General features: G+C 42.3%; 1 protein-coding gene across 1 annotated transcript; it reads right to left on the reverse strand.

Annotated features, from left to right (window-relative positions):
- Window positions 1-256: 256 nt before the first annotated feature.
- On the reverse strand, window positions 257-27,488 carry rasgrf2a (Ras protein-specific guanine nucleotide-releasing factor 2a; the record flags this gene model as incomplete). The annotated part of the gene is made up of 29 exons (XM_083886340.1): window positions 257-352; window positions 848-916; window positions 1,641-1,758; window positions 1,847-1,926; window positions 2,001-2,198; window positions 2,978-3,062; window positions 3,404-3,507; window positions 3,779-3,808; window positions 3,918-3,978; window positions 4,781-4,893; window positions 5,313-5,419; window positions 6,270-6,359; window positions 6,464-6,589; window positions 6,870-7,390; window positions 7,479-7,571; window positions 8,724-8,972; window positions 9,426-9,508; window positions 9,593-9,729; window positions 9,819-9,885; window positions 10,733-10,896; window positions 11,311-11,429; window positions 11,521-11,630; window positions 12,890-13,083; window positions 14,063-14,142; window positions 14,287-14,540; window positions 14,772-14,861; window positions 15,191-15,338; window positions 16,238-16,344; window positions 27,210-27,488. 29 exons carry the CDS (start codon window positions 27,486-27,488, stop codon window positions 257-259), a joined length of 3,972 nt encoding a protein of 1,323 aa, XP_083742466.1.
- Window positions 27,489-27,878: the final 390 nt, after the last annotated feature.

Raw genomic sequence — 27,878 nt, forward strand, 5'->3', positions numbered from 1 at the left:
TGAGCCACGCTGACGTTGTTTGTTATTTACAGTGTAGTAGGTTCAGTCGCCAACAGGGTCGTTTCTACAGTTACAGTACGAGTGTGTGGCAGACACACTGAATATACACAACATAATCACACAAGGCACAAATTCTCCTGAGTTTCAGACACACAAAACCCTGTAACAGACACGGTTGCTGTTCCATGAAGAAAAGCTCCACCTGTTTACAGTGGAAACATGTTCGTTTGTGTTTGTGGATGAGATACAGTTGGAATTAGCCAGGTGGAACTCTGGGTTCAATCTTCAGCGACAGCTCATAGAGGGTGTCTTCATCCATCACGAGCGTCTTATCCAGGAGGAACTGAGTCACCTGGAGGGAGACGACGGGTAAAAAATCACAGTCACTTCATGGTGCACACTCATTTTTTACTATTACTAATCTATTTTATTATATATATATAAAGTTCTATTCTTGGCTCCACAGTGCAGCACAGAGTTCTACACAAACTTCCAGCCTCAGAGGATTTATCTGTCCATTAGAAACATGTTATATATGACGGCAATGTGCCTGCTAGAGCCTGCTAATGATCACTTTTCCAAATGCTAACTGCTGTTAGCTCCCAGTAGCCTCTGTGGTTGATGTAATTTCCTGTCCCTTTAAGTTTCGTTTTACTTTTTTTTTTAATGTGGACATTTAAGGTGGACCTAAAGAGATACTATTGCTTTAAAAAGCTAGACACAAAATGTAGTGTATGATGATGATGATGAAGTTAAAATACGCTGGTCACATTTGACTGCAGCTACTGAAATAACAGAGGGTTAAAGAGACACTATTGAAAGGTTAAAGCGCAATAAATGGACGCACCTTAGGTTGGTGCTCTATTCTGTAAGGTGCTTGCTGGAACTGACGAATCTCGCGGATGATGTGAGAAATCTGAGAAAACAAAGATGAGTAGATGATAGACAACGTGTGCGCTGGAGAAGATACAAAACCAGATCACATGAACAGTTTATGCTTGTATTCTAAAGATTTCAAACACATAACTTACAGAATAATACATTTCAACTTTATGAATGGAGGCAAACAGTGGATCAACAACTCACGAGTGCCGCTATGTAAAATCGTTGATATTCTTTATGGACTTTGGAGCAAACGTTAGCTTAAGACGCTGTATCGTGGACTTCAGCAGGCATAATATTGTATTAAGTGTGCATTTTGTTAAAGGGCTAAAAGTTAGACAAGGAATAAAGTTTGCAAGAAGGAGACATAAACGTATGACACGGTCTCAATTCCTGGGACAGGTTGTTCCAGAGCTAATTACAGAAAATGTTTTAGTTACAACCAACAAGTTCATATTAGGTCTATACACTCTTAGAAATAAGGGTTCCAAAAGGGTCCTTCTGCAAGGGCTGAGGTTCTACCTGGAACCATTTGCTTCTGAAAAACCCTTCCAGTAAGAACCATTTTGATCCAGAGAACCCTTTAAAACCCCTTTCCTGAATCAAGGATGTTTAAAAAGGTTCTTGGTGGAACCCACCAAAAGAGCTGGAGCCAAAAAGGGTTCTCCTATGAGGACAAGCCGAAGAACCTTTGTGGTTCAACTTAGCACTTTTATTGCTAAGAGTGTAGGAGAACTTGAGGGATATTTCATAATTACCATCCTCATCTTGGAGAAGTTGACCAGGCCTTCCTCTGTAAAGTTGGGTGTTCCTTCCTCAATGAAAGCCAGGTCAGTGAGGTACATGCCCAGGTATGGCACACATGGAGGGTTACAGCTACACACACATGACAAATATTAGAGTGGGTTAACACACTGCACTGTATCACTGCACATCCAAATGATGTTTAAGAAGCAGGATTTACTTTTTCAGCGTTTCTCTGAGATTCTTGAACCGTCCCTCTGATGACACGGTCTTCTGCAGTCTGTCCATCAGAGCTTTTGTCTACAAAACACACAAAAAATGATACACCGTACATGACACTACTTATAAGATAAAGTAAGGGGGCGGATACGCACCTGTTTGCACACTTTGGCCCAGGTCTTCTTCAGCCTGTAGATGGCGCTGCGGTTGAGAGCAGAGGTGATCTCCAGCACGCCGTTGTAGTTGTTGAGGCAGCGGCAAATGTCTGCCACCGCCAGCCATTTCTCTATGGAGCCGGCCCTGGAGCCGACGTCAGTGTGCGTCATGATCTGAGACGCCACCAGGTTACTCATCTGTGACGAGAGGATGAGGAGGAGGAGACGCAGGGTTCAGAACATAGTATATACACACATATATGTGTATATACACACATATATATATGTACACACATATACATATTAGTGCTGGGTACTAGGTTAACGCACAAAAAGATGCGCGTGACGTCATGTTTACGTGCCGCGACGCCAGAGTCCAGACACTGTTTACCAGTTAGCTCCGTTAGCTGCGTTAGCTCCTTTTAGCTCCGGTTAGCTTGCCTACAGTGGAACTGGAGCGCTCTGTTTATTAAACGAAAAGATAACAAATAACCAGCGTACCTGTGTACTGCGTATGTGTCCTCTGTTTTTAAAGTTTAGCGCTACTTTACAGACTAATTTTAACAATCGGGAGTCACGTAAACATCACGTCACACGTGTCTTTTTCCAGTCAGTCCTCATGGAAACGCATCATGCGTTAACGATAACGCGCCAAGCACTAACTACATATATATGTATGTATACATATACATATGCACATCATACATATACGTATATATACATGTGTATATATGTATACATATACATACATATATACACGTATATACATATATTTTCTTTACATGTGCTCCAAATACTATTCCGTACTATTCATAATATTCCGTGTTATGTAAACTCATAATCCTAAATAGCTCTACCACCACCACCACCACTACTACTACTACTTTAACGTCTGTAGTATTAATGAACACATTTCTATCATTATTGTTATATTAATATATAAGGTCTTGTTGTCAGGTCAGTAAATGTGGACTTACGTCATTAAAGTGCTGACTGGTCTTCATGATGTACGGCGTCCTCTCACTTTTGTCCGTCTTCATCCAGCCTTGTCCCAGGAACTCTCTGCAGGACACACACACGCATTCATTCATCTTTAATTGTTTAAAAACTGGTTCTTTATAAAGTACTGAAAGTTGCCACAATCTTGCTACAAAGCACAAAATGAATGTGGAAAAGTGAATATTTTCCCCTAGGAAAATGTTCTACGACGTTTTAAATGTATGCATGTACTTTTTTTTTACTAGTGTTATGAGCAAAGAACACTCTTTTTGGAAATTCTAATGAAAATACGTACTGTATGGACCTGTAACCTCCAGATGTTTGATAGTGTTCATTCATCTCTAAACTGCATGTTTTTGTCATGTACATGTTGCTGTTTTACATTGTGCTGTTGAAGAACTCACTCATAGGGAATACTCCTGAAAACAATGTGATCCAGCAGAGTGATCTGCTCTGCCAGTTCCATCGCTGACAGAGACTCAAAACATTCTGCTTTAGGATTCTCTGCCTAGAACACACACACACACACACACACACACACACACACAAAGACTTTTGGTCATTCGAGACGTGCCGAGTCGTGTTGGGACGATGTCGTGGAAAAGCACCATAAGACTTCTGCACAGTGCTCTATGTCGGCGAATAACAACAGCACCACCACATAAACACATTTACACAGTGGGGCGTCAACTCTGCTAACTAACTGCTGAGGGTTGTGACAGAGATCACCATAGTAACTAACAGCGCCCTCTACAAAAGCAATATTTACAATTTCTTACCACGATGAAGTGAAGCAGCGGACAGCTTTTCTGCTCCGACGTCAGGAGAGAAACAATTTCAACGACTGCTTAAACTTATGTTATAGTGTTATGTTTTTAGATTGAAAGAATCCGGGTGTTCCGTCTGACATATACTGACCATCTGTAAAATGTCCTCTATCTTCAGCTGAGCATCGTCTTGTTCGTCTGGAGAAAGGGCACTGAGAGAAAGACACGCCGTTAATATTCACGTTAGCATTATTTGCTCATTTTCCAGCCAAGAAAAAATCAATGTTGTCGAATGATCACGTCATAGTTCTGTGATTTCAGCTTCTTTAATGTCAACATTTGCTGCCGGTATATTGAATAAATTTGGATTTTTTACATGAATATATTTTATTATATTAATCAACTATGAAAATAATTATTAGATTCTACTTTTCCTTCACTGCTTTCCATGGGCTATAGTACAATTTCCAGTATATAGCCAATAATATACTGTTTCTAACAGTATAAAACAGTTAAAAATCAGTATAAAATGTAATTATTTTAGTGCTGGGCACACTAACGCGATAGCGGCGTTAACGCATGATGCGTTTCCATGACGACTGACTGGAAAAAGAAATGTAACGTCATGTTTACGTGACTACGGACTAAACTTTAAAAACCGAGGCACACATACGCAGAACACAGGTATGCTGGTTATTTGTATTTATTTGGCTCCAGGTAGAACCTTTTCATAAAGGTTCCACCTGTAACCCATTTGGAGGGTTCCACCAAGAACCCCTTTAAAACCCTTTATTGAGAAAAGGGGTTTTAAAGGGTTCTCTGGATCAAAATGGTTCTTACTGGAACCATTAGTGTTACCAAGAACTCTTGAAAAACCCCTTTCTTCGGGAAAAGGTTTTTCAGAAGCAAAGGGTTCCAGGTAGAACCTCAGCCCTTGTAGAAGAACCCTTTCAGAACCCTTATTTCTAAGAGTGTATAAACCACACAATCACTACTGAATGAACAAAAAAGCACCTGAGGATGTTTGTTGTGGCTTTCCTCTCTTGCTGCAGCAGGTCTGGATCACGCAGCACTTCCTCCAGGAGGCCGATCACACCCATCTTCAGTTCACTGTTCATGTCAAAGTCCTGAAGCAAAAACGCATACTACAGAGTATCATGTATAGTTCTAAAATGATGCCCTCTGCTGGACATTTACAGTATACTCATACTCCTCCTACTATAAACATTTTAATAAGACATACACTCAATATTGTTAGAGAGAGAGTCTGGTTTCCAGGACTTCAGACATTACATGAACTAACATTTATTTCCTGAAGACTTCCTCTAACCTTAACCATCACTACTACTGGCTTAACCCTAACCTTAACCATACAACATGACTTGTTGTCTTAAAGTGTAATAATTTACATTATAGGGACTTTCTGATTGGCTGCTCGGTTGCTAATTCAAGACAGCTGTTTGAATGGAATACGCAGTTGATGGAAACACAAAATGTGGCTAAAATTTGCAATACTTTTTGAAGAAACCCGGCGCCACGAACTCACCTGCGAGTGCTTGGAAACCCAGTGTCGCAGCACGTTGAGAACTCGGTTCGTCGCAGCTCTGCGGATGATGAATTCTTTGTCGCAGACTTTTTCAGAATTAGTGAATCCTGTGGGAAAATAATATTCGCAGATTAGGCCAGGAAACAGCCGCAACTCTTAAAGTTGGACATATTATACCCTATTTCTCCAAGTTAACCTAGTTCCCTGGTGTCCTAATGAACATAATGTCAAAATAGGATGAAGCACCACAGCAGTTCAATCACAACTTCCAAAACAGCCCTGTTCAGAACGCTCTGTTTAGTAGTATCTCTTTAGGTCCACCTTAAAGAAAAAAGTAAAACCTAACTTAAGGGACAGGAAATGACATCAGCCACAGAGGCTACTTGGAGCTAACAGCAGTTAACATTTGGAAAAGTGATCATTTGCAGGTTCTAGCAGGCACATTGCCGTTATATATCACATGTATCCACTACACAGATAAATCCTCTGAGGCTGGAAGTTTGTGTGGAACTCTGTGCTGCACTGTGGAGTCAAGAATAGAACTTTTCGCGGACTTCCGGTTTTGGGATACAGTTGCCCTCGTCAGCATTCTAGCCTGTTTTACGGAGCTCCGCGAGACAACATTTCCAGGATTTTAGCGCATTGTGACGTCCCAATGGGTGCAGAAGTCAACATCGTGTGTTTCATCTCCTGTGCTTAGACTGAGGAGGACCACAAAAACATGAGTGAGTCATCTTTTTTTTCACATTTTGCCGACTTATAGGGCCTCCAGAGTCCCAAATATAAGGATTTAAATGATTAAAAAGTTGATTTAGCACAATATGTCCCCTTTAAGGTGTGATGCACTTTTGATTGCAACATAATTCCAGAAACATAATAGTAGGTGTTACAGCAAAGACATTTTTTTTCTCCTGCAGCTGTGAGTCATTTGACCTTCACATTGCTCGCTGTACTCACCCTGGGAGCTGCTGTGTCCAGCAGCAGCAGTGGCAATCGCGAAAGCAGACGCCGGCGACATTGCACAGCGTGAGTTCTCCCCTGGTGTGACTGCATGACATTAAAAAAAAAAAAAAAAAAAAAAAAAAAACACATAAAAGACCATAGACGGAGAAAAACATTGTTTGTGTGAAAAGCACGTGTCCATGTCGCACCTCCAGGCTGTCGATAGCGGAGATGCCTGGGCGTGGACGGGGAGCGACAGGGAGACGTGTCCCCTGGCTCACTGCTGGATGGTGATTCAGGTATGAACTTGTCCAGAGATACCGACTCTAACACAACTGTTAGGACAGAGAAAAACAGAAATCTAAATAAAAACCCCTGTACCCACGAAGATCGCATGCCATGAGAAGAAAAAAAACAAGATATCTGTCGTGGAGATGCATTAAAATACAGAGAACTGTTCTACGGTCCTTCATTGTCACTCATCTCTTATTGTGAGATAATTATCCATGGCTATAATGAAGCAGACACACTGTCAGTTTTCCATCTCCACCTGTTGCTGACTTGTGAAAATGAACCACAATAGATTAGAAGTTAAAATAAACTCTAGCTACTTACCCCTGCGGATGCTTCGCCTCAGTTTCCCACAGAAGGCATCGATGCGAGGCAGCTCCCCGCTGACGTCGTCCCCGGCAGCCGGGCTCAGTGGAGGACTCTGGGAGCTGGGACCGCGGCTGAGGTCCAGCGCGGCCTTGGTAGCGACGGGCGGCGGCGAGGTCACCCCATAGGCCTGGGGGAGGCTGGGTGAGCGCGTAGCAGTGGGCGGAGGTGAGGAAAAGCCAGAGGGCGGCCTGGTTGAGGTGGGAGGCGGAGAGGAGATGGAGGGGCTGTAGCTGGAGGTGGGGGAGTTGGCTGTAGACGAGGAGGGAGACGTGGTCAGGTCCAAGGCTCCCGCTTTCGCACCGATTGGGGAATTGAGGGAGAGCTTGCGGCAGTGGACGGGGGAGGAGGAGGAGGCGCGAGAGGGAATGGAGAGGGGAGGAGGGGAGGAGAACTTGCGGCAGAGCCTCGGCGACTTGGTGTTCAATGGGTCTGTTCCCCACGCACTCTGGTTGGTGGCAAAGAAGAGCTCCAGAGACCTGAGAGAGAGAGAGAAATAAAAGAAGAGTTGATGCATCGCTCCGTCTCAGGCAAAAAGTTGGTTATGAGTCTCCTACTCATGTTTACTTGGACTGGTCCAGAGCGAGCTGCGTAATCTTCAGACTGTAGTCAGGACAGAGGGACATGATGGACAGACGATCACAAGAATGCTGCTCAACCCTGGGACGGTGACACGACAGATGAAGACAGGAAGTTGGTGACGAGAAGAGTCGAAAAACACAAATAGTGAGATGGAGTGAGTGATGATAGTAGGAGCAGGAGGACGTGAGTGTGGACAAACATGACATTAGAGAGATGGTTCAGGCCGTTTGAGGTGAAGTTGTGAAGCAGAGGAGACGCAAAAGGTGTCTTCTGATCATCTGGACGTTGTCAAAATGCATCACAGCTTTTGAATTTGCTCAATGGTAAAGGAGACACAGACCATGTGCCAGTGACAGAGCATTGGTTGAGCCTGAATAATTGTATACCAAAGTCTAAAATAAAAAAATAAGATATAATTCTGACATAATGAGAGAAACTTTTGAATTAATTAATATCAACAGGGACTTACACAGCTCTTTATATTATTTAAGCAGGGATAAGATTAAGAATTTACATTTGTGGATTAAAATTCTGCAAGAAGAAGAAGCTTAAGCAGTTTTATATGAACACAAGAAAGCTAGCTACGCTAATGCTGATCGAAAATTTTAAAAAATTTAAGTTGTGCCTAATGAGGTTGCACAGTGTTTGTATTATGTTAGCCCTACGCTAATGCTAATCAGAGCCTCGCTAGCTTACCTTTGGAAACAGGTTCGGCAAGTTAGCCGCAAAATAGTAGCATGCTAATGCTAAATAAATATGTGCTAGCTTAGTGGTGAATGGGCACCGACTTCATCGTTTCAGTATAACACCATGTTCTGCGGTGAACTGTGTGAAATGAGCCTCCGCCGAACCCGTTGTTGACACTGACAATCCTGACGTGCCGTCAGACGCTGCCTGGTGTAGCGTGATAAAGCAGTGAAAATTAAAATTACTCCAAAAAACTTGAAAATCAAGGATGCACACCATCGGGCCATGCTCAAACCATATCCAAAGTTTTAGGGCGATCTGACCAACGGTCAGTCTGAGATACAGCCAATTCCTCCAGTATCAGGTAAAATATTTAAAACATAATAGTGGTGGAGGGTCCATCCAAACTAATAAAAATGGTACAAGTTAAACACTTAACCTCTCAGTGAACAGCTCAGTTCTGACTATGTGTTGTGTCAAAGCACAATTGAAAAAGCTGGAACCATCACCTTGACATAAATCACCTACAGTTGTGAGACGTACCTGACAGGTATGGAAGTAAAAGGCTTTTTGTAGATGTTGGCCAGCTTGTCAATGACCACGGCGGCCGTGGTGAAGATCCTGTACGTGTGGAGGAAGGTGTTGAGGAAATCTATGGAGAGGAAGCGCAGGTCTGTGAGGCGTTCCAGCAGACGCTCCACGCTGGCATAGCGGATCTGCGGGACCTTGCAGGAGTTGAGCGTCTTGCTGAAGCAAATGTCCACGTCGTCCTTGTGCAGCCGGGCATCGGACCTGAGGGTGAAAGGTAACCGTGATTCACGATGTTGAGCTATACAGGAGATAACCTGTATCTGTAAAAACAGATTTCAATGAAAAACTAGAAAAGCACTCGAAGTTTCTTTTACTTTGTGCTGGTGGGCAACGTATCCGAAAACCGGAAGTCCGCAAAAAGTTAGCTCCACAGTGCAGCACAGAGTTCTACACAAACTTCCAGCCTCAGAGGATTTATCTGTCCAGTGGATACATGTTATATATGACAGCAATGTGCCTGCTATAGCCTGCAAATGATCACTTTTCCAAATGCTAACTGCTGTTAGCTCCCAGTAGCCTCTGTGGCTGACGTCATTTCCTGTCCCTTAAGTTTCGTTTTACTTTTTTTTTAAGGTGGAAAAATAAAGGGTTAATCAGATTCTACCATCTCCACTGCTTTCATACGTTAGTGTTTGCAGGATGAAAAATGCTTACTTGATCATGTGTGGCACAGAAACTTTGGAGTTCTCCTCAAACACGCTGGTCATCAGGCCGTTACACCGGATGTTGTCAATGCACTGGCAGAGCGAGAGAATTGAGTTAGTCTCTTAATGTGCCGTTAGAACAACGTAGCCACAGATGACCGTACGGCTTTAAATTACCTGGCTGATGTCACTGGTCCACGCAGCCTTCTCTTGGCGAGAAGGCGCCAACAGGATGACAGAGAAGGGCTGACCATCAGGGGGCTCCACCACCACTTTAAACTCCAAATGGCTGAAACCTTGACCGGCAGCGTTGTCTACGTACACAACAGAGGACATACAGTACATGTCAAATATGTCACATCACAGTTCAGGGTAAAACTTGATAAGATATAAGGATACGCACAGTCCTCATCGTTGGCATCGAGTTCTTCAATGAGAGTACACTCAATCAGAGACAATGCTCCTCCTTGCTGATGACCATAAAAAAATGAGACAATAGAAAAGATTAAAGATTGTTTCGTTTTATTTTATTTTAATTTTAATGAATTTTAGAAATTCAGGAAATTATCCATTTGCCCTGATGCACTTTGACAGTGAGCTGACTTTAATCTCAAAAACAAAAAGTATCTCAGAATGACTTGAAATTTACCATCATAATAGTCGGCATCGCCCTGAACAAGGATCTGTTGAAAATATTTGCAAACTACTCATGGAAAAATTTTAATGAATTTTTGAAATTCAGGAAATTATCCATTTGCCCTGATGCACTTTGACAGTGATCTGACTTTAATCTCAAAAACAAAACTATCTCGGAATGACTTGAAATTTACCATCATAATAGTCGGCATCGCCATGAACAAGGATCTGTTGAAAATATTTGTAAACCTCTTAAGGAATAATTTCAATGAAATTTTGAAATTCAGGAAATGATCCATTTGCCCTGATGCACTTTGACAGTGAGCTGAGTTTTATCTCAAAAACAAAAACTATCTCGGAATGACTTGAAATTTACCATCATAATAGTCGGCATCGCCCTGAACAAGGATCCGTTGAAAATATTTGCAAACCTCTTAAGTTATGTCTAAATTATCACACGTTTTTCATGTCAGAGCCAAAACCCTGTAATACTTTGGTGTATTTCTGCACTGATTTCATATCAAACATACAGAAGAGTCTTATAAGTTTAAATGTATAAGCTAAAATATTCTCAATATTTACAACAATCTCAGAAGAGCAGCAGAACATGAGGACAATAAAGCAGCTGTGATTTTTCCAGTGGAGTGACATGATAAACACGAGTGGACAGGTGAGACTGACCTTCAGCAAGTGGAGCTTTCCTCCAGATGTTCGAGTGCAGATGAGGAAGTGTTTGGTAAACAGGAAACACTGTCTCTCTCCCTCCTTCCTCAGCGAGAGCGAGCCCAGGCGGACTTTACTGAGCACGCCGCGTTCACTGCTGGACGGCAGCTGGATGAGAGAGCCTGGACACACACACACACACACACACACACACAGAGTGTGTGATGGGCAAAAGAGTATTACTTCCTATTTACAATTTACTGTATGTTAAAATACTGTTTTAACAATTCAAAATGAAAACAGTGCAGTTGTACATAAACAGATTTTCCGTGTTAAATTTGTATACGTATAAAACATATTGACAATATTTGTCTCAAAACAGCGAAAACAAGTTAATGTATGTAAGTAGACCTCCATAACTCGCATATATGTGCGATAGGACAACTTTATGAAAAGAATCGTCTTTCACTTATACATATATACACACAATATTTTAACCTTGCAGTGATCAAACATGTTGGGCAAGTATATTCAGGCTTCGGGGGTCAGTGATGTCACAGTGGGTGGACACGTTTGTCGTCGTGGAGGACGCTCACCTTGTCTGATGAAGGTCTGGCTTGTGTCTAACAGGATGTCACAGCCTTCAACGATCATCCTCTCTATCGCCAGGTTCTTCCTGATGTTCTCCGTGTCGCTCACTTCGTCGTGCATCATCCTGACATCATCACAACCAACAATCGTGAACACCTTCATCATCATCATCATCATCGTCATCACAAGTGTCATATATCCATCTATCTGCTCACTTCGACAACTCCTCCAGTTTGGATTTAGCAAACTCAAGACTCTTGCGCTCCACGTGCTCATGAGGTGTGTGAGCCAGCAGCTCATGCAGGGTGATTATGTAACGTGGAATCTGAAAAAAAATAAAATAAAATAATTAAAAGGTGCAAGCAGCAATGCGGGCCCCCACAGCCACCAGTAGTTGGCACTATACTCAGTTTTCATGTGCTGATGTTTTCTGGCCAGGTCTCTGGTGGTAGCTAAATTAAAAATGGCTAACTTCCTGTTGGGTCATGTTCACAGATGCGTTCAGGGTCGGTCTCGTGTCACCTATGAAGTTTGGAGCCAACCGGTCAATGTATGGTGAAGTTATAGGCCATTTCCTTTTATCATGGTGGCGAATGGTGGAAACCAAATTTCCGATGGTTGCCGTGGCAACGCCGTTTTTGAATCTGCGTAACTTCTTGAAAAATCTTCATCTTTGATGCATCTAGTTCGAATTGACGCCTATTTAATCTTGGTGTGATTAACGTGCTCAGACGAGTTCGTTTAGGAAACTGCCAAGATGGACTCCAAATTCAAAATGGCCGACTTCCTGTCGAGTTAAGGCCAACAGGAAGTCGATGTTTCGGTTCATCTTGGTTTCGTGAAATTTGGTGAAACTTAGTTTCAGCCTTTGATTACTATTTATGAGTGCTGTGCACTAGGTTAACGCGCGCTAACGCATGACACGTTTCCATGAAGACTGACCGGAAAAAGACGTGAAAAGTGACGTCATGTTTACGTTCCGCAACACCCGAGTCCAGGCACCGTTTACCAGCTAGCTCCGTTAGCTGCATTAGCTCCTTTTAGCGCCGTTAGCGTGCCTACAGTGGAACTGGAGCGGTCTGTTTATTAAACTAAAAGAGCAGCACTACAAATAACCAGCGTAACCTGTGTACTGTGTATCTGTGCCTCTGTTTTTAAAGTTTAGCGCTACTTTAGAGACTCATTTTAACAATCCGGAGTCACGTAAACATGACTTCACGCGCGTCTTTTTCCCATCAGTCGTCATGGAAACGTGTTGTGCGTTAACGTTAGACAGCACTACTATTTATAGTCAACAAACTTGATTAATAACAAGTATATATAATAGTTTTGGTGACATCATCAGTTTCCGACCAAAGTTGAATCTTATTTAATCCTTTACAGTTTGAACGGTCAAAAACTGTAGACAGGAAGTTTTTAAAATGACAGATAAATCCATGCCAATGAATACATAACCTATATAATAAACATTATATAAAGTAGCTTTTAAAGTGTGAGAGTATTTTCATTATTACATAATATCATGATAACATTGCATCATGAAGCCTCTGGTGATGCCCAGCCCTAACAAACAGCGAACACTACCTGAAACATGGGGTAAGTGAGGAACGTCTCCAGCATGCGTCCCTCACAGGCAGCGTTGGCCTCGTACTGTTTGAGCAGCTTGTCAAAGTCTCGATTCTGCTTACAGTTCGCCAGCACCTGCAGACTGTACTGGTGGTTTCGGACAAACTCCTGGTAAATGTTCAGCATGGGCAGCAGGATGTCAAACAGGTCGGCTGGGTACGGAACAGAAAAGACAACATGTCACTTTAGATGACCAAAAGAAAAAACATCACAGCAAAGTAGTGGCTGGTATTTACGGAAGAGTATTCGGGCCACATATATAAATATTTAAAAATAAAATAAAACAGCATGAATTCTGAAATTAAAGTCAGAATTTGGAATTAGTTACTGTGAGCTGCAGCTGCTTTAATGAACTGAGAAATGAATATCTTATTATTGTTTAATTGTTTTTACCAGTCATTCCTACAGACTCGTAAGTTTGTTTTATCAAAATGCATAAATTGCAGTTGCGATTGACAGAAATGGCAGAAAAGACAGAAATGTTAGAGTGTTTTGCACAGATTTTTATCGTGTTACGATTTATATTTTCATTTATTATCAAATAATAATCAAAAAATAAAGATCACCTGGGTGAACCTGCTAAAAACCGATTCCCATTAGTTGTAGTAGTTGGTCTGTCACCAACAAATCAGAGGTGTCATGACCAAGAAAGCTGGTAGTCTTTAGTTGTCTTGTGGTTTCCTGTTTTATTTTGAAATTTCACTCTAACCCTAACCCCGTGCCATCATCTTGTCAAGGTTTGAACTTTTGTTTGCTACTTTTGTCAATCCTTTGTTTTTCGCTAGTAGTTTTTGCCTTGAAAGAGTGTTTTTTTGACTGTTAGCGTTCCTCGAAAGAGTGGTCTTGTTTGTTAGCTTTAGCACTCTTTTTTGTTTGTAGTTTTTCCCCATACGAGTGGTTTTTAGTTGCACTTCCATAATAAAAGATTGTTTGTTTTTTACTTTGTCGCCTGAGTCTTGCAATTGGGTCCAAGTTCAGTTGTTAGAGAAGGAAAGGTGCACTAAAAACAGCCATTGCTAATGGTTATGCTAATAGCTGAGTAAGTAGTGGATGAAGTGGCTCTGGTGTGGTGTTATTTTTTTGTTGAGCGTATGTTTTCGATCGAACCGTAAACTCTGTGCAGCTACTCACCCAGAACCAGAGTGGGCCAGTTGGCGATCCGAGCCTTTAGACCTTGGTGAAAGATCTCGTGCAGAAACATGACGGTCTCACTTGAGAAGGAGAACCAGTTTTAGAAAACTCACAATCAACTATAACCAGTGTGTGAAGTGCCAGCACTGCACTGATCCATATGAAGCACGTACAGCTAACCCCAGAGTTACTAAATCACAAAGTTTAGAAGACGGTCCTCGCACCTGTTGAGGAAGATGCTGCTGACGTCGTCGTGGCTGATGGGCGGTTTCTTGGAGCTGGCGGCCATGCGGAGCGGCCGGAGGAAACAATTCACCAGAATGGACAACTGGTGGACGTACTCCGTCTCCGCCTCCACCATGTTGAAGACGATCTGGTTCCTCTTCCTCATGCTCTCGGCGTGAGGGGAGCTGATGTAGTCCTGGACAATGATCTTCCACTTCCTGCGGCAGAGCCAGCCACGCAAGAAACTCTGCACCTGCACGGCCACAACACAACACAACAAATTACCATGAGTGCACTTAGTAGAGACTCTTTACCTGAGGGGAGGAGGATGGATATGGAGGAACTATGGAGTTTGGGATAAAATGGATTGAAACGCTGAAAACGTTTGATTTTAAGAAGTTTGAGGTGAACCAGGATTTTTATTTCAAGGAGACAGTTGGTGAGGTGGGAGAGCGCAACCATACTGTGTCATTATCAACTTTACCTTCTTAATCTTTTTAATATCTGGGTCTTCCTCCTCCTGGTTGTTCTGGTGAGGCCACAGCTTCTCCTTGGTTTTGTTCAGCATTACAATCTGGCACAACCACAACAATAGTCTCCATGTAAATACACCAGCACAGAGGATAAAATATTCATCACACCACTTAAGAGGGTTAAAAACGACAAATATCTCATTGCATGATAAAGAAGTACTGGTCTCGGAGCCACCAGATCCCAGCAGTGCTTTCATTTGAGAGGAACAAGCACTCGAACACTCGAGTGTTTTCCCATCATGCCAGCTGCATTTGCATGCTTTGATCTGCATGCGAGTATCTATAAAACCTGTGCACGTGTGAGGGACAGTAGGTGGTTTCGCGCATGCATGCACACACACACACAAATGTGGGATGCGCTCATGCATACCTCAGCTTTAAGCCTCTCGATCTCGGTTTCCTGGTCTTCCAGCTGAGTGCGAAGCTGATTGGCCGCGATCTTCTCGGTCTCCATGATTTGGACCAGGTGGATGTACTTCTGCATCAGGATCTCGCGCTCGATAATGATGTCAGAGTAACTGAAGGTGACACAGAGATGTTTGAGGTGCATCATATTTTAAGTTAAGAGTTAAACGACGAAAACGGGAAGAAAAAAAACAAACAAACAGAGAGGAGAGTTGAGGGAAATAGAGGTCGCGTGGTGAGATCAAGTCTGCGTGATGTAATCAGTGTGGCAACACAGCACCGGTGTGACCTAAATGTGAACCGCTGTGAGCAGAACACGTCCATGTATAAACACACACAAAAGCTACAGAGAGGAAGAGAAAGAACAGCTGTGTCAAAAGCACAAAAAACACTCTGAGGCTCTTGTTAGTCTCTGATTTTCTCAGTTTTTTTTTAGGTTATTTACTTTACTGTCTGCGACGGGCATATCTCGCTGATATCAGATCGCCCTAAGACTTTGGATATGGGTTGAGCATGGCCCGTTTTCATTTTTTTGGAGGACTTTTAATTTTTCGCTGATTTATCATGCGGCACTTTCGCTGATTTATCACGCTACACCAGGCAGGCAGCGGCTCATCAGCAGCAGCTGCGCTGTCTGGAGCGGGGGGGGTGGGAGTGAAGAGGGTGTCCTCACAGTTCACCGCAGAACATGGTGTTATACTGAAACGACGAAGTGTCCGTTCACCAATACGTGAGCACATATTTATTTTGCATTAGCATGCTACGACTTTGCGGCTAACTTGGCAAAACTGTTTCCAAAGGTAAGCTAGCGAGGCTACGGTTAGCATTAGCGTAGGGCTAACATAATACAAACACTGTGCAACCTCATTAGGCACGCAACGCAAATGTTTGAAAAAAAAAAAAAAAGAGATATGCCCCATCACAATATGGTTAAATGTACTTGTGTAACAAAGGTAACATAAGAAAAGACGCCTCTAATGCCTTTAATGACACAAAGGTAAATATCATGTACCTGGCCTGCTGGATGCACTCCACCCACTCATTGCAGTCCGACTCTTCCTCTGTCCGAAGCTCCAACGGTTTCTGTCCATCATGGCCGAAGACGATCAGGAAACGGTGCTGTGTCAGACAAAACACACAAAAAACAACAATCAGTGTTGAATTTACAAACTACTTTCTGCTCAGCAATTAATGTAAATAAAGTAAAAGTACTATTGTTGTAAGCATCGTGACATCCCAATGAGTGCGGAAGTCAACATCGCGTGTTTCATCTCCTGTACTTAGACTGAGGAGGACCACAAAAACATGAGTGAGTCATCTTTTTTCACACTTTGCCGACTGATAGGGCCTCCTAAATATAAGGATTTAAATGATTAAAAAGTTCATTTTGCATAATATGGCACCTTTAAGACCGGAACCCTGTGTGCAGCGACATCATGGTCACAAGATCAACTCCACCCTGGTTGGCCAGCCACCAATAACTGTAGAGGAGCTCCAATGTCGTAAGTTTGAAACCCACAGTGGACCAGCCACTCTGCATGTTCCTACTACAAACTTGAGTTTCCAGCCTGGAAAAGTTGTCTAATTGTGAGATGAAGATGATGAAATTTCATTAGGTGAACCTTTTGTTAAGTGGCTAAACAGTGTCTCTGATAGCAGCTATGTGACAGCAAGCATCCGGGGGATAAGGATAGTTCATGGAACGGTGGCATGTTTTTTTGCCAGCGCGGTTGGTGAAGTTCAGCCAAAAACCATATCATGACAACAACACACAAGAAGGCCTGTATAGTAATGATGTAACGCTAAGCGGGTAAGAGACGCTTCCTTGCGTGTCCCGGCTATGGACCCGGGAGAAGCTTAAGGGCTTGTTTGTGTGTGTGTGTGTGTGTGTGTGTGTGTGTGTGTGTGTGTGTGTGTTGGGGGAAGGGAAGGAATGAGGGGTTTACATAACCACCAGGGCTTGTACTTCTTCTCCCTGCATTGCTAATGCGGCTTCCCTGGCCACAAGCCTGCTTAAAGCCAGAGGATAACATAACGACAGTGACAGAGAAACAGACAGAGGGAGAGTTAAGCTTTGCCCTGCACCAAAGCATCATTACGTCCCATCACAGAGATGAAAAAAATCAGTTAATTTGTCTGGTATGTTCCTACTTACAGCCTGAGCTCTCAGAGGGACTTATGACCTGCAGGACGACGGTACTATATCTGCATTATTTCTTTTTTTCTCTCCTTCTTCACTTACAGAGAACAGTGGGCAAGAAGTACAGTAAATGGTAAATCTTCTGTATTTACAGTATGTAGCACTTCTGCACTCAAAGCTGCTTTACACTACTGTAGACTAGGGCCCCGTCCCAATACTTCCCCCATAAAATTTCCACTTGGTTTGGAGTGTCCTCAACCTAAATTCCCCTCGTTGAGGAAAGTGGCTTCCCTATGGAATTGGGACACCACTATACGCAAATTAGCGTAGTGAACGTAACGAACGTGCTAACCTACGTCACATGTTGACAATTCTACTGTTGTGTTGCCTGTTTCGTTAGCTGTGTTTGTGTGAATGCGATTGAAATCTAACAATTCTGTATGCCCGTCATGTAGCATACGCTCTCGAAGCACTCGGCAAATAGCCGCCAGCTAGCTAGTTAGCTTTCCTAAACCGTCGGTTTTTTTCTTACATTAGTGTTCAAAGCTCAACAGTCCTCTGGATGTATATAAAATCAACATATTCCAACACACTTCGACATCGTAACGTGCTTATTTGCGAAAATATACTACAACGAAATTGTTCCTCGGCAGATGTGGCCGCCATCTTTGTTGAAAAATTCGCAAAAGCATCGTGGGTAATTTCATCTTCCACTTCGTTTTAAGCCCACATCAGAGCTACGTTAATACACTTTAAACGAGCTACTTTTTTTTAAACTTTAACTTGAGTACATTTTTAGACCAGTAATTTAACTTGTACTTAAGTACAATTTGACCGAAATAGTAGTACTTTTACTTGAGTGGAATATTTCAGTACTCTTTCCACCTTTGAATATTTGTTTGATTTAGATTTTTGTAAATAGTGACAGTCCTGGGATCCACTATATTGTCCTGTGAATGTACAGTACCAGGTACAGTAGAATACATACAAACAGCACAGGTACCAGAAGTGTGTAGCAGAGCCTGTAAGTAAAGTGCGGTTGTGTTATTCAGACTGTGACTGCAGGCAAATGCACCAGTAAGGATGCTATTCTTAGTCAAGCACAGCAGCATCAACCGAGACTACCACCACCACCACACGTTACATACAAACTGACAAACACAGATCATCACATTTTCAGCCTTCACACATTAAACTAGGACTACAGTAACTAATCAGTGTGTCAGTAATTAAAACAAGCTCTCTGATTTTTATTAAAAGGGCCATATTATGACCCGTTTCTCCAAGTTAACCTAGTTCCCTGGTGTCCTCATGAACATGTCTGTGACATTCTTTGGTCAAAATACCATAAGGATGAAGCACCACAGCAGTTCAATCACCCTGCCAAAACAGCCCTGTTCAGAACGCTCTGTTTAGTAGTATCTCTTTAGGTCCAGCTTAAAAAAAAAAGTCAAACGAAACTTAAGGGACAGGAAATGACATCAGCCACAGAGGCTACTGGGAGCTAACAGCAGTTAGCATTTGGAAAAGTGACCATTTGCAGGCTCTAGCAGGCACATTGCCGTCATATATAACATGTATCCACTGGACAGATAAATCCTCTGAGGCTGGAGGTTTGTGTAGCACTCTGTGCTGCACTGTGGAGCCAGTTCAGCAGCTGGTGGAAACAGATGGTGCACTGCAATAATTCGGGTTTCCTGAAACAGGACTGGTGTGTTAGCTGGATGTTTATCAAGGCAAAAATCATCCTACATAGATTTAAGGATGTGATCGTGTGTTGGTCACAACATGTTCTACGACTCATCAGTGTCTACAATCAATTGTTGATGGTTTAGGTATATGTATATGTATATGACCTGATATTTTAAAGAGCTCACAGTCAAGTGAGTTATCCTAATGGTGCTTAATAGAGACTGAAACTACGACATTAACTTCCCTACTTTATGTTCAGGTCGTCCTGTTTATCCAAGAAAACTGAACAGCTGAATCCAGAGCAGCTGGACGTGTTTGTAGATACTTGAGGAGTTTCATCACTCATCCAAGTGTCCTAAACCACTTTTTTCCCCAGGTGATATCAGCGTATATGGGTATGTAGACTCTTAGAAATAAGGGTTCCAAACGTGTCCTTCTACAAGGGCTGAGGTTCTACCTGGAACCATTTGCTTCTGAAAAACCCTTTCCCCGCAGAAAGGGTTTATGTGCGTATGTTTTGGTTGTGTTTACCCAGCACTCTGAACCTTCAATAAACCAGTTCATTGCGTTTTACTTGCTGTACAGACAGTAAAACCCTACGGGGCAAATTGTGTCTGTGATGTTTGGTTCCATAGATAAAATTGACTGTACTTGACTTTAGCAGAGAAACAGGTCACCTGCTGGAAATCATTCAAAGCAATTATACGATTAACACCCAGCCCTATTTCCTCTGATGACCTCTCCTCCAAAAAGATGAAAATCATTTCAATTTGCAGTTGAAATGACTGACGATATCCAAGGCATTCAGAAATAACAACAACTCTGAAAGACAGAGGTTTGACTAAATGTGTTCAATAAGAGAAACGACCTGATGTTCAGTAACCACACACTGAAGGCGTGAACACACATCTGTTAACACAGTGTATGAAGTGGTGACTGGGTCATGGTGTCACGGGTGGCATGTGTCCACCAAGGCCTGACAGATTACCTGAGATCAGATTTAACTCTTGTAATCCAGGCCTTTATATTCTGTAGCAGCAGCAAAAACGGCTCATTTAAAAATTAGCATCAGATCTTGTAGAACAAATATTTCCATAAAAAGGTTGAATGTGTTGGCACTATTGATAACTTGATTGTAGACTCTTTGTGATATTCTCTCAAAGAATGAGTTCTGCTGTCTTTTGTCCAACTTGTGAATTTAGTCATCAATTGGTTTCTTAATCTTTCAAAGGTTATAATAGAACCTTGAAATTGTCAGAAAACCCAATAATGAGTAGTTGATTGTAGAACAGCTTTTTATTTACAATAACTTTTATTTGGCCATTGTGTCTTCTTTCTATCCCAAATAGTGTTTTTAAAAGTATTAATATTAGTAATAGTTGCCTGTCAACTTATTAATCGCTAAATCCACTAATTTCCTTGACTGTTCATGGACATCAGTGAAGATACAGGAACATGATGAAATCCTAAATGACACATTTCTTGCCTCAAATGATCTTAAAACTGCATTCTGGGACACAAATATTTCAGTTTATATTTGTTTTCTCTGTTGCTTTGTTCCGGCAAAAAGCATTCTGGGAGGGGCGCTGTTGAGCTGGCGATGGAGTAGGACGTGTTTGTTTGAGCTCCCGTCGAACTTCTTTTTTATTTTAAGTTAATAAGCGCGCAGTACATTAAAACATCGACTAATCTGCTCTGAAATCATTTCCGAAGCTGAGAAACAGCAGCAGAGTGAATGGCGACGAATCTGAAGCTGAAAAAATTTCAATATACTGGAGCAGCGAACACGAGGCCCAACACCGCCGGGAGCTACACTGCTACTAGCACCGCGGCAAGACCATCTCCACCACATCTACGGTCAGCTAACGTTAAACCAGAGATGGACGCCAAGTCCCTGAAGTCGGAGATTCTTCTCTCGCTGAAAACAGAAATTTCGGCGGTGATAAAATCAGAAATGAAAAATGCACTTGCCGACGACTTCGACTTCCTTAAAAATGAGCTGCAGGCATTAAAAGCAGAAGTTAAAAATAGCACGGCGGCGATTCACTCGGAGATCGACCAAGTGAAAACCACAGTCCGAGACATGGAGACCGGATTGTCAGCATGGTCAGACGAGGTGGTGACTTTGCAGACCACGGTGAACACCCTAAAGACGGAGGTGGCGGAGCTCCGAGACAAGTGCGAGGACATGGAGGGAAGAGCGCGGCGGTGTAACATCAGAATACTTGGGCTGCCTGAGACGCCAGGATCAAGCTCAACGTCATCGGTCTCAAAGCTGCTACGAGAGGCGCTGCAGCTGAACAAGGATGTGCTCATTGATCGCTCACACAGGAGTCTGGCTCCAAGAAAACCCGGCGGGAAACCACGAGCGATAATAGCCAAACTTCACTATTTCCAAGACTGTGTTGAGGTACTGAACCGGGCGCGCACCCGTGCTCCACTTCGGTACAACGGAGAGTCAGTTGCTATCTTCCCGGATTATACTACAAGAGTCGCCAAAGCCAGAGCCGCGTTCACCGAGGTCAGAAAGCTGCTCCACAACCGCCAAAACGTCCGGTTTGGCATACTGTTCCCAGCCCGTCTCCGTGTCACACACAACGGGGAAGAAAAGGAATTCACCGACGCAGAAAAAGCGATGACCTACGTGAGGAACCACATCATCCCCGCCGAGGAGCGTGAGTGAGACTGTTTTCGTGTTTTCAACTATTCTGACAATACTTTATTTGTTCTCATCCGTGGAAAGGCAACTAAACTAAACTGGCTGCACCCAGTGGACTAATGTCGCTGTTGTTAGACTGTTACAGTTTCACCAGCTTCTGCTGTCAATGTTCAAAGTGGAAAACAAATGTAAAATGACTGGACCAAGAGACCCCTTCTCTCTCTCCTTTCTTTGTCAATGCTGATTACCTTTATTCATAGGCTTACTGTAGCCTAATAGTTCTTTGTTTTTCTTACAACTTAAAGGTTGCCTTATAGTGAAAGGGTTTGTCGGATTGAATATATTTCTGTTGATTACAAAATTTAATTTTTTAAATGTTATATGAGGGCTAATCCAAAGTGTTTAAACTATTGATTCCATAAGAGATGTGGGGTTTAAATTTACTTTTTTTTTTTTTTTCCTTTCTCTTACTTAAACACATAGCAGATGTTGTAATACTACAATAACAATGCGCTGAATTGGTTTTCATGAAGCGTTCGATGTGAGCCTGAACAGTTGGCTCTATAGAGTTCCCCAACACAAACACATATGTGTGGATTTGTTCTTGAGGGGTACCATGTTCGCCTTGTTTCTCTAGGCACTAGGTGGGGTGGGGGAGGGTGGGATTATACCAGACTTGTTTACTTCTTGGATTTATTTTATGTATGTCTTTCTTCCTTTCTATTGGCTCAGCCAGATGTAAATTTCAAGTGCACTAAATCTCTTACTCAGTAGGTTATGACTGATCCTAATTCTACTAGAGGGCTGGATGGACTCTCATCAGTGAACTTAGTGAGTTGGAACGTGAAGTCACTTAACCATCCAATTAAGAGAAAAAAGGTATTTACACACTTAAAACAACTTAAGACCGATATTGTGTTTCTTCAGGAGACGCATTTGCGCACAACGGACCTGTTCCGAATAAAAAGAGGATGGTCAGGACAAGTTTATCATTCTAATTTCCACACAAAGACTAGGGGGGCAGCCATCCTCATTGATAAAAATATACCATTTACAATGGCTAATGTCGATTCTGATTCTGCAGGGCGCTACATTATTGTGACAGGGCAACTTTTTTCATTTCCGGTCATCCTGGCCAATATTTATGCACCAAACTGGGACAATCCAGAATTCTTTTCAAATTTTTTTTCTCGTCTACCAAACATGACATCACACCATCTTATCCTTGGTGGTGATATAAATTGTGTACTTTCCCCTACCTTAGATCGCAGTTCCTCCAAAAAGACGTCCTTGTCTAAATCAGCACAAGCAATCCAGCTTTTTCTTAAAACATATGGTGTAGTGGATGTATGGCGATTTCGTAATCCCACTGCTAGAGCGTACTCCTTTTTCTCCCCAGTGCATAAGAGCTATTCTCGCATAGATACTTTTTTCCTGGATAAAAGACTTCTATCTTCTGTAACTAAATGTGATTATGATGCCATAGTCATTTCAGATCATGGTCCGCTAACCACGAAAATCAGCATTCCTAACACACAAAATAGTTACCGCCCTTGGAGACTCAATCCCCTTCTCTTATCAGAAGAGTCTTTTACCAACTTCATTTCATCTGAAATACAATTTTTTCTTGAAATTAATCAAACGCCAGGAATGTCATATTTAACTATATGGGAATCTTTAAAAGCTTATCTACGAGGCCAAATCATTTCTTATTGTGCAAATAAGAAGAAAACAAATACAGTACGCCTTAAAGAACTAACAGATCAAATCCTGGAACTAGATATGTTATATAGCCATCAACCATCTCCTGACATAGTGAAAAAACGTCTGTCTTTGCAGACCGAATTTGATATCCTATCAACGCAACAGGCAGAATATCTCCTCTCCAAATCTAGACATGGATGCTATGAACATGGGGAAAAAATTGGACTTATTCTCGCACATCAGTTACGACAAAGAACTGCCAATCAGACTATACCTGCAATCAATGATGAACAAGGTTCAAAGTGTACAGATGGCCTCAAAATTAACTCCTGTTTTCAAAATTTCTATCAAGTATTATACACATCAGAATGTCCAACTGCACCCTCAGTGTTCGAGGATTTTTTAAGATCCCTACATGTTCCATCCGTAGACCCAAGCATGGCTGATTCATTGGAGAAAGACTTCTCGGCCCTGGAAATAATATCTGCAATCAGATCTATGCAAAGCGGCAAATCCCCAGGGCCGGACGGATATCCGACAGATTTCTTCAAAAAATTCTCAGGCCAACTTGCACCTTTACTATTGTCAGTTTTTGAAGAATCACTTTCACTTAAGACGTTACCTCTGACCATGCGCCAAGCAGTAATCTCTGTAATTCTCAAAAAAGGAAAAAATCCTCTAGAGTGCAATTCATTCCGCCCAATTTCTCTCCTTAACACGGATGCAAAAATCCTTGCTAAGGTTCTGGCACGCCGACTAGAAGGGGTTCTTCCTTCCATTATATCGCCTGACCAAACAGGCTTTATTAAGAACCGTTACTCTTTTTTCAATGTCAGACGCCTTTTTAACATCCTTTATAGCCCCTCTCCACCTGGTGTGCCAGAGGTCGTCCTCTCACTTGATGCTGAAAAGGCGTTCGACCGGGTGGAGTGGGGCTACCTTTTCAGCACACTGGAGAGGTTTGGATTTGGCAATAAATTCATATCATGGATCAGACTTTTATATACTTCCCCGGTGGCTGCTGTTCGTACTAATAATAATTTGTCCCCTTTCTTCGAGCTTAAACGTGGTACAAGACAGGGATGCCCCATGTCACCGCTTCTTTTTGCGGTTGCAATGGAACCACTAGCTTTAGCTCTGAGGCAAAATACTGATATCAGAGGAATTCACCGAGCAGGGGAGGAGCACAAGGTCTCGCTTTACGCGGACGACATGCTACTATATATATCACAACCCCTTTTGAGTCTTCCTAAGCTAATGGTCTTACTAAAAGAATTTGGCAAACTATCCGGCTACAGGGTCAATGTTCAAAAAAGTGAGCTGATGCCTGTTGGCACTAGTAATGATGAGACATCCTTAAATTCACTCCCCTTTAAAATTAGCCCCAAAAAATTCAAATACCTCGGCATATGGATTACAGATAAACATAAAGATCTTTATGCTGTTAACTATCAGCCCCTGTTATCAAACTTAAATCAGAATATCGAACGATGGGATCCCCTGCCTCTATCTCTGGGTGGAAGAATTAATACAGTAAAAATGAATATACTGCCCAAGTTTTTATATATATTTCAGTGTCTTCCCATCTTCTTAACTAAATCTTTTTTTACAAAATTAAATAATCAGATATCAAGTTTCATTTGGAATAAAAAACCGCCCCGGATAAAAAGAAGTGTACTTCAGAGACCTCGCTCAATGGGAGGAATGGCACTCCCTAATTTCTTGTATTACTATTGGGCGGTTAACATTCGAGTACTGTTATATTGGATGGATAACGATAATGATAACACTGACATTGAATGGCTAAATCTGGAGGGGGCATCTGTAAATTCCACATCTTTAAAAGCCTTATTGTGTTCTAAGTTGCCATTTACACAGCCCATTTCTAACTTTACCTCTAACCCTGTTGTTTTGCACTCAATCAAGATCTGGAACCAATTCAGAAGATCCTTTGCACTTACAGATCTTTCTCAGACTGCCCCAATTACACTGAATCATATGTTTGTCCCATCATTAATAGATGGGGTCTTTGATATGTGGTCCAGAAGAGGTATGGTATCACTGTCTGATCTGTATATTGACGGCAGCTTTGCCTCCTTTGAACAGTTGGTACAAAAATATCACATTCCCAAATCACATTTTTATCGATATCTGCAACTTCGGAATTTTGTATTCTCAAACTTTATATGTTCTCCCTTACGTCCTCCAGCTGGCCTGTTGGATTCAATTTTTGATTGTAAACTAGTCAGAAAACGAACTATTAGCACAATATACGAAATACTATATTCTCATAACTTGATGCCTTTGGACCTCCTCAAAAATAAATGGGAGACAGACTTAAATGAGCAAATCACAGACGACATTTGGCACAAAATAATACAGGGAATTTTTTCATCTTCCATCTGTCTTAGACATGCTGTCATTCAGTTTAAAATTGTACATCGTCTGCACTGGTCTAAAGTAAAACTCTCTAAGATCAATGCTGATATAGACCCCACTTGTGATAGATGCGGGCGAGATCCAGCCACTCTCCTACACATGTTTTGGACATGTCCAAAGCTTGGCACTTTCTGGCAGCGCATCTTTGAGACCTTTTCTAAGATCTTTGCGAAAAGGCTGGCACCGTCTCCATTTATTGCACTTTTTGGTGTAACTCGGATAGACTCCGATCTAGAGACGTGGGAAAGAATTATGGTGGCTTTCTGCTCTCTCCTAGCTAGGAGACTGATATTATTGAAATGGAAAGATCCAGCACCTCCAACATACAGTCATTGGGTCCGGGAAATCATGTCCCATATCAAGTTGGAGAAGATCAGATACACAATCAGGGGGTCTACTAGAAAATTTTATAACATATGGCAGCCTTTCTTAATGTTTATTGAAGATATGGAAGCAGACAATATAGTACTGTAATCCTCTGTTGTTGTCCTCAGTCATCTTTATTATTGTATCTCTTTTTTGTTATAATTACTGTTTGTTTGTTTTTTGTTATCTGGCTATATGAGTTCTGTATATTGAACTATGTATTTCACACTGTGTACTTTGTATGTCTGGTATTTGTGGGGGATTGGGCGATGGGATTTACGTTTTGTTTGTTTTTTCTTCCTGTGTGTTCTGTTGAACTTATGTTAAATTGTAAACTATAACTTGTAAAACTAAATAAAAATACCTTGATCAAAAAAAAAAAAGCATTCTGGGATACATCGCTTTCTGAAGAACACTCAAGTCACCACCTGATGCATAATGTTTCCAGTACGAACCAATTTGATCCAGAGAACCCTTTAAAACCCCTTTCCTGAATAAAGGGTTTTAAGAGGGTTCTTGGTGGAACCCTCCAAATGGGCTTCAGGTGGAACTTTTATATAAAGGTTCTACCTGGAGCCAAAAAGGGTTCTCCTATGAGGACAATTTGAAGAACCTTATATAGTTCTACTTAGCACTTTTATTTCTAAGAGTGTAGGAGAACCCTTTTAAAACCCTTTAGTCAGGAAAGGGTTTTTCAGAAGCAAATGGTTTCAGGTAGAACCTCAGCACCTTGTAGAAGAACCCTTTTGGAACCCTTATTTCTAAGAGTGTAGTTTGTTGTGTGTTAGGACACCTATGAGGGAAGCCTGGAAAAACAATGCTTCAAAAAAAGGTCCTTAAAGAACCCAGATATCACATCAGAAGTGGCATCACATCTGTTCGTTAAGCCTAAAATAAATAAATAAACAAATAAATAAATAAACATTAAAAAAGTGCATCGCTGAGTAAGTTTAATGAGTGGCCGCAGTAAAGTGTGAGACGCACCTGCTGTTTCTCCGCGGGCTCCTTGCTGATCGCGGAGACCTTTGGCGCCGTTGCGCGCTCGCACGTGCACCCCTCCAGCAGGTAAATACCGGAGGGTCTCGCGCTCTGCTCGTTCTCAAAGTAGAAGAGCACGTTCTGGTGAAGGGCGAAGTACTTCTCCGTCCAGCGGCTGTTCTCCGTGGTCTTCTTGCTCAGGAAGCCGTGCTTGGTTCCCTCTTTACGCGCGACCACCGACAGATAGAGCGCGTGGCCCTCGTTGTAACGAACGCTCTTCTGCATTTTACAAATTTTTTTTTAATTATTATTCTCGTGCCAACTTCAAAAACAGTCACATCCCGTCCTGTTTTCTGTCTCGCTGCTCCTTTGGAGCGGATGGTTAACGCAGAGAACGCGCGTAATGCCTCTGTCTACAGGAGGAAGGTAATCCAGGCTGTGGAGTGTCGGCGGCGCAGCGCGCGTCTAACCTCGCCACATCTGCAGAGACCGTGGAACACACGCTCCCACGCCCACGCGACCTGTGCGCGATCCGAACCGCGAGACTGTGTGAAGAAGAATGAAAACAAACAAACCGGCGTCAGCGGCGCGGCACAAACACGGATCCAGGGAACAGACGGTGGAGGGAGAATCGCGCCGGAAGATCAGCGATAATCGGCTTTGATCTAAAACTTA

The sequence above is a fragment of the Microchirus variegatus genome (assembly GCF_963457635.1).
Source record: "Microchirus variegatus genome assembly, chromosome: 1".
NCBI lineage: Eukaryota > Metazoa > Chordata > Actinopteri > Pleuronectiformes > Soleidae > Microchirus > Microchirus variegatus.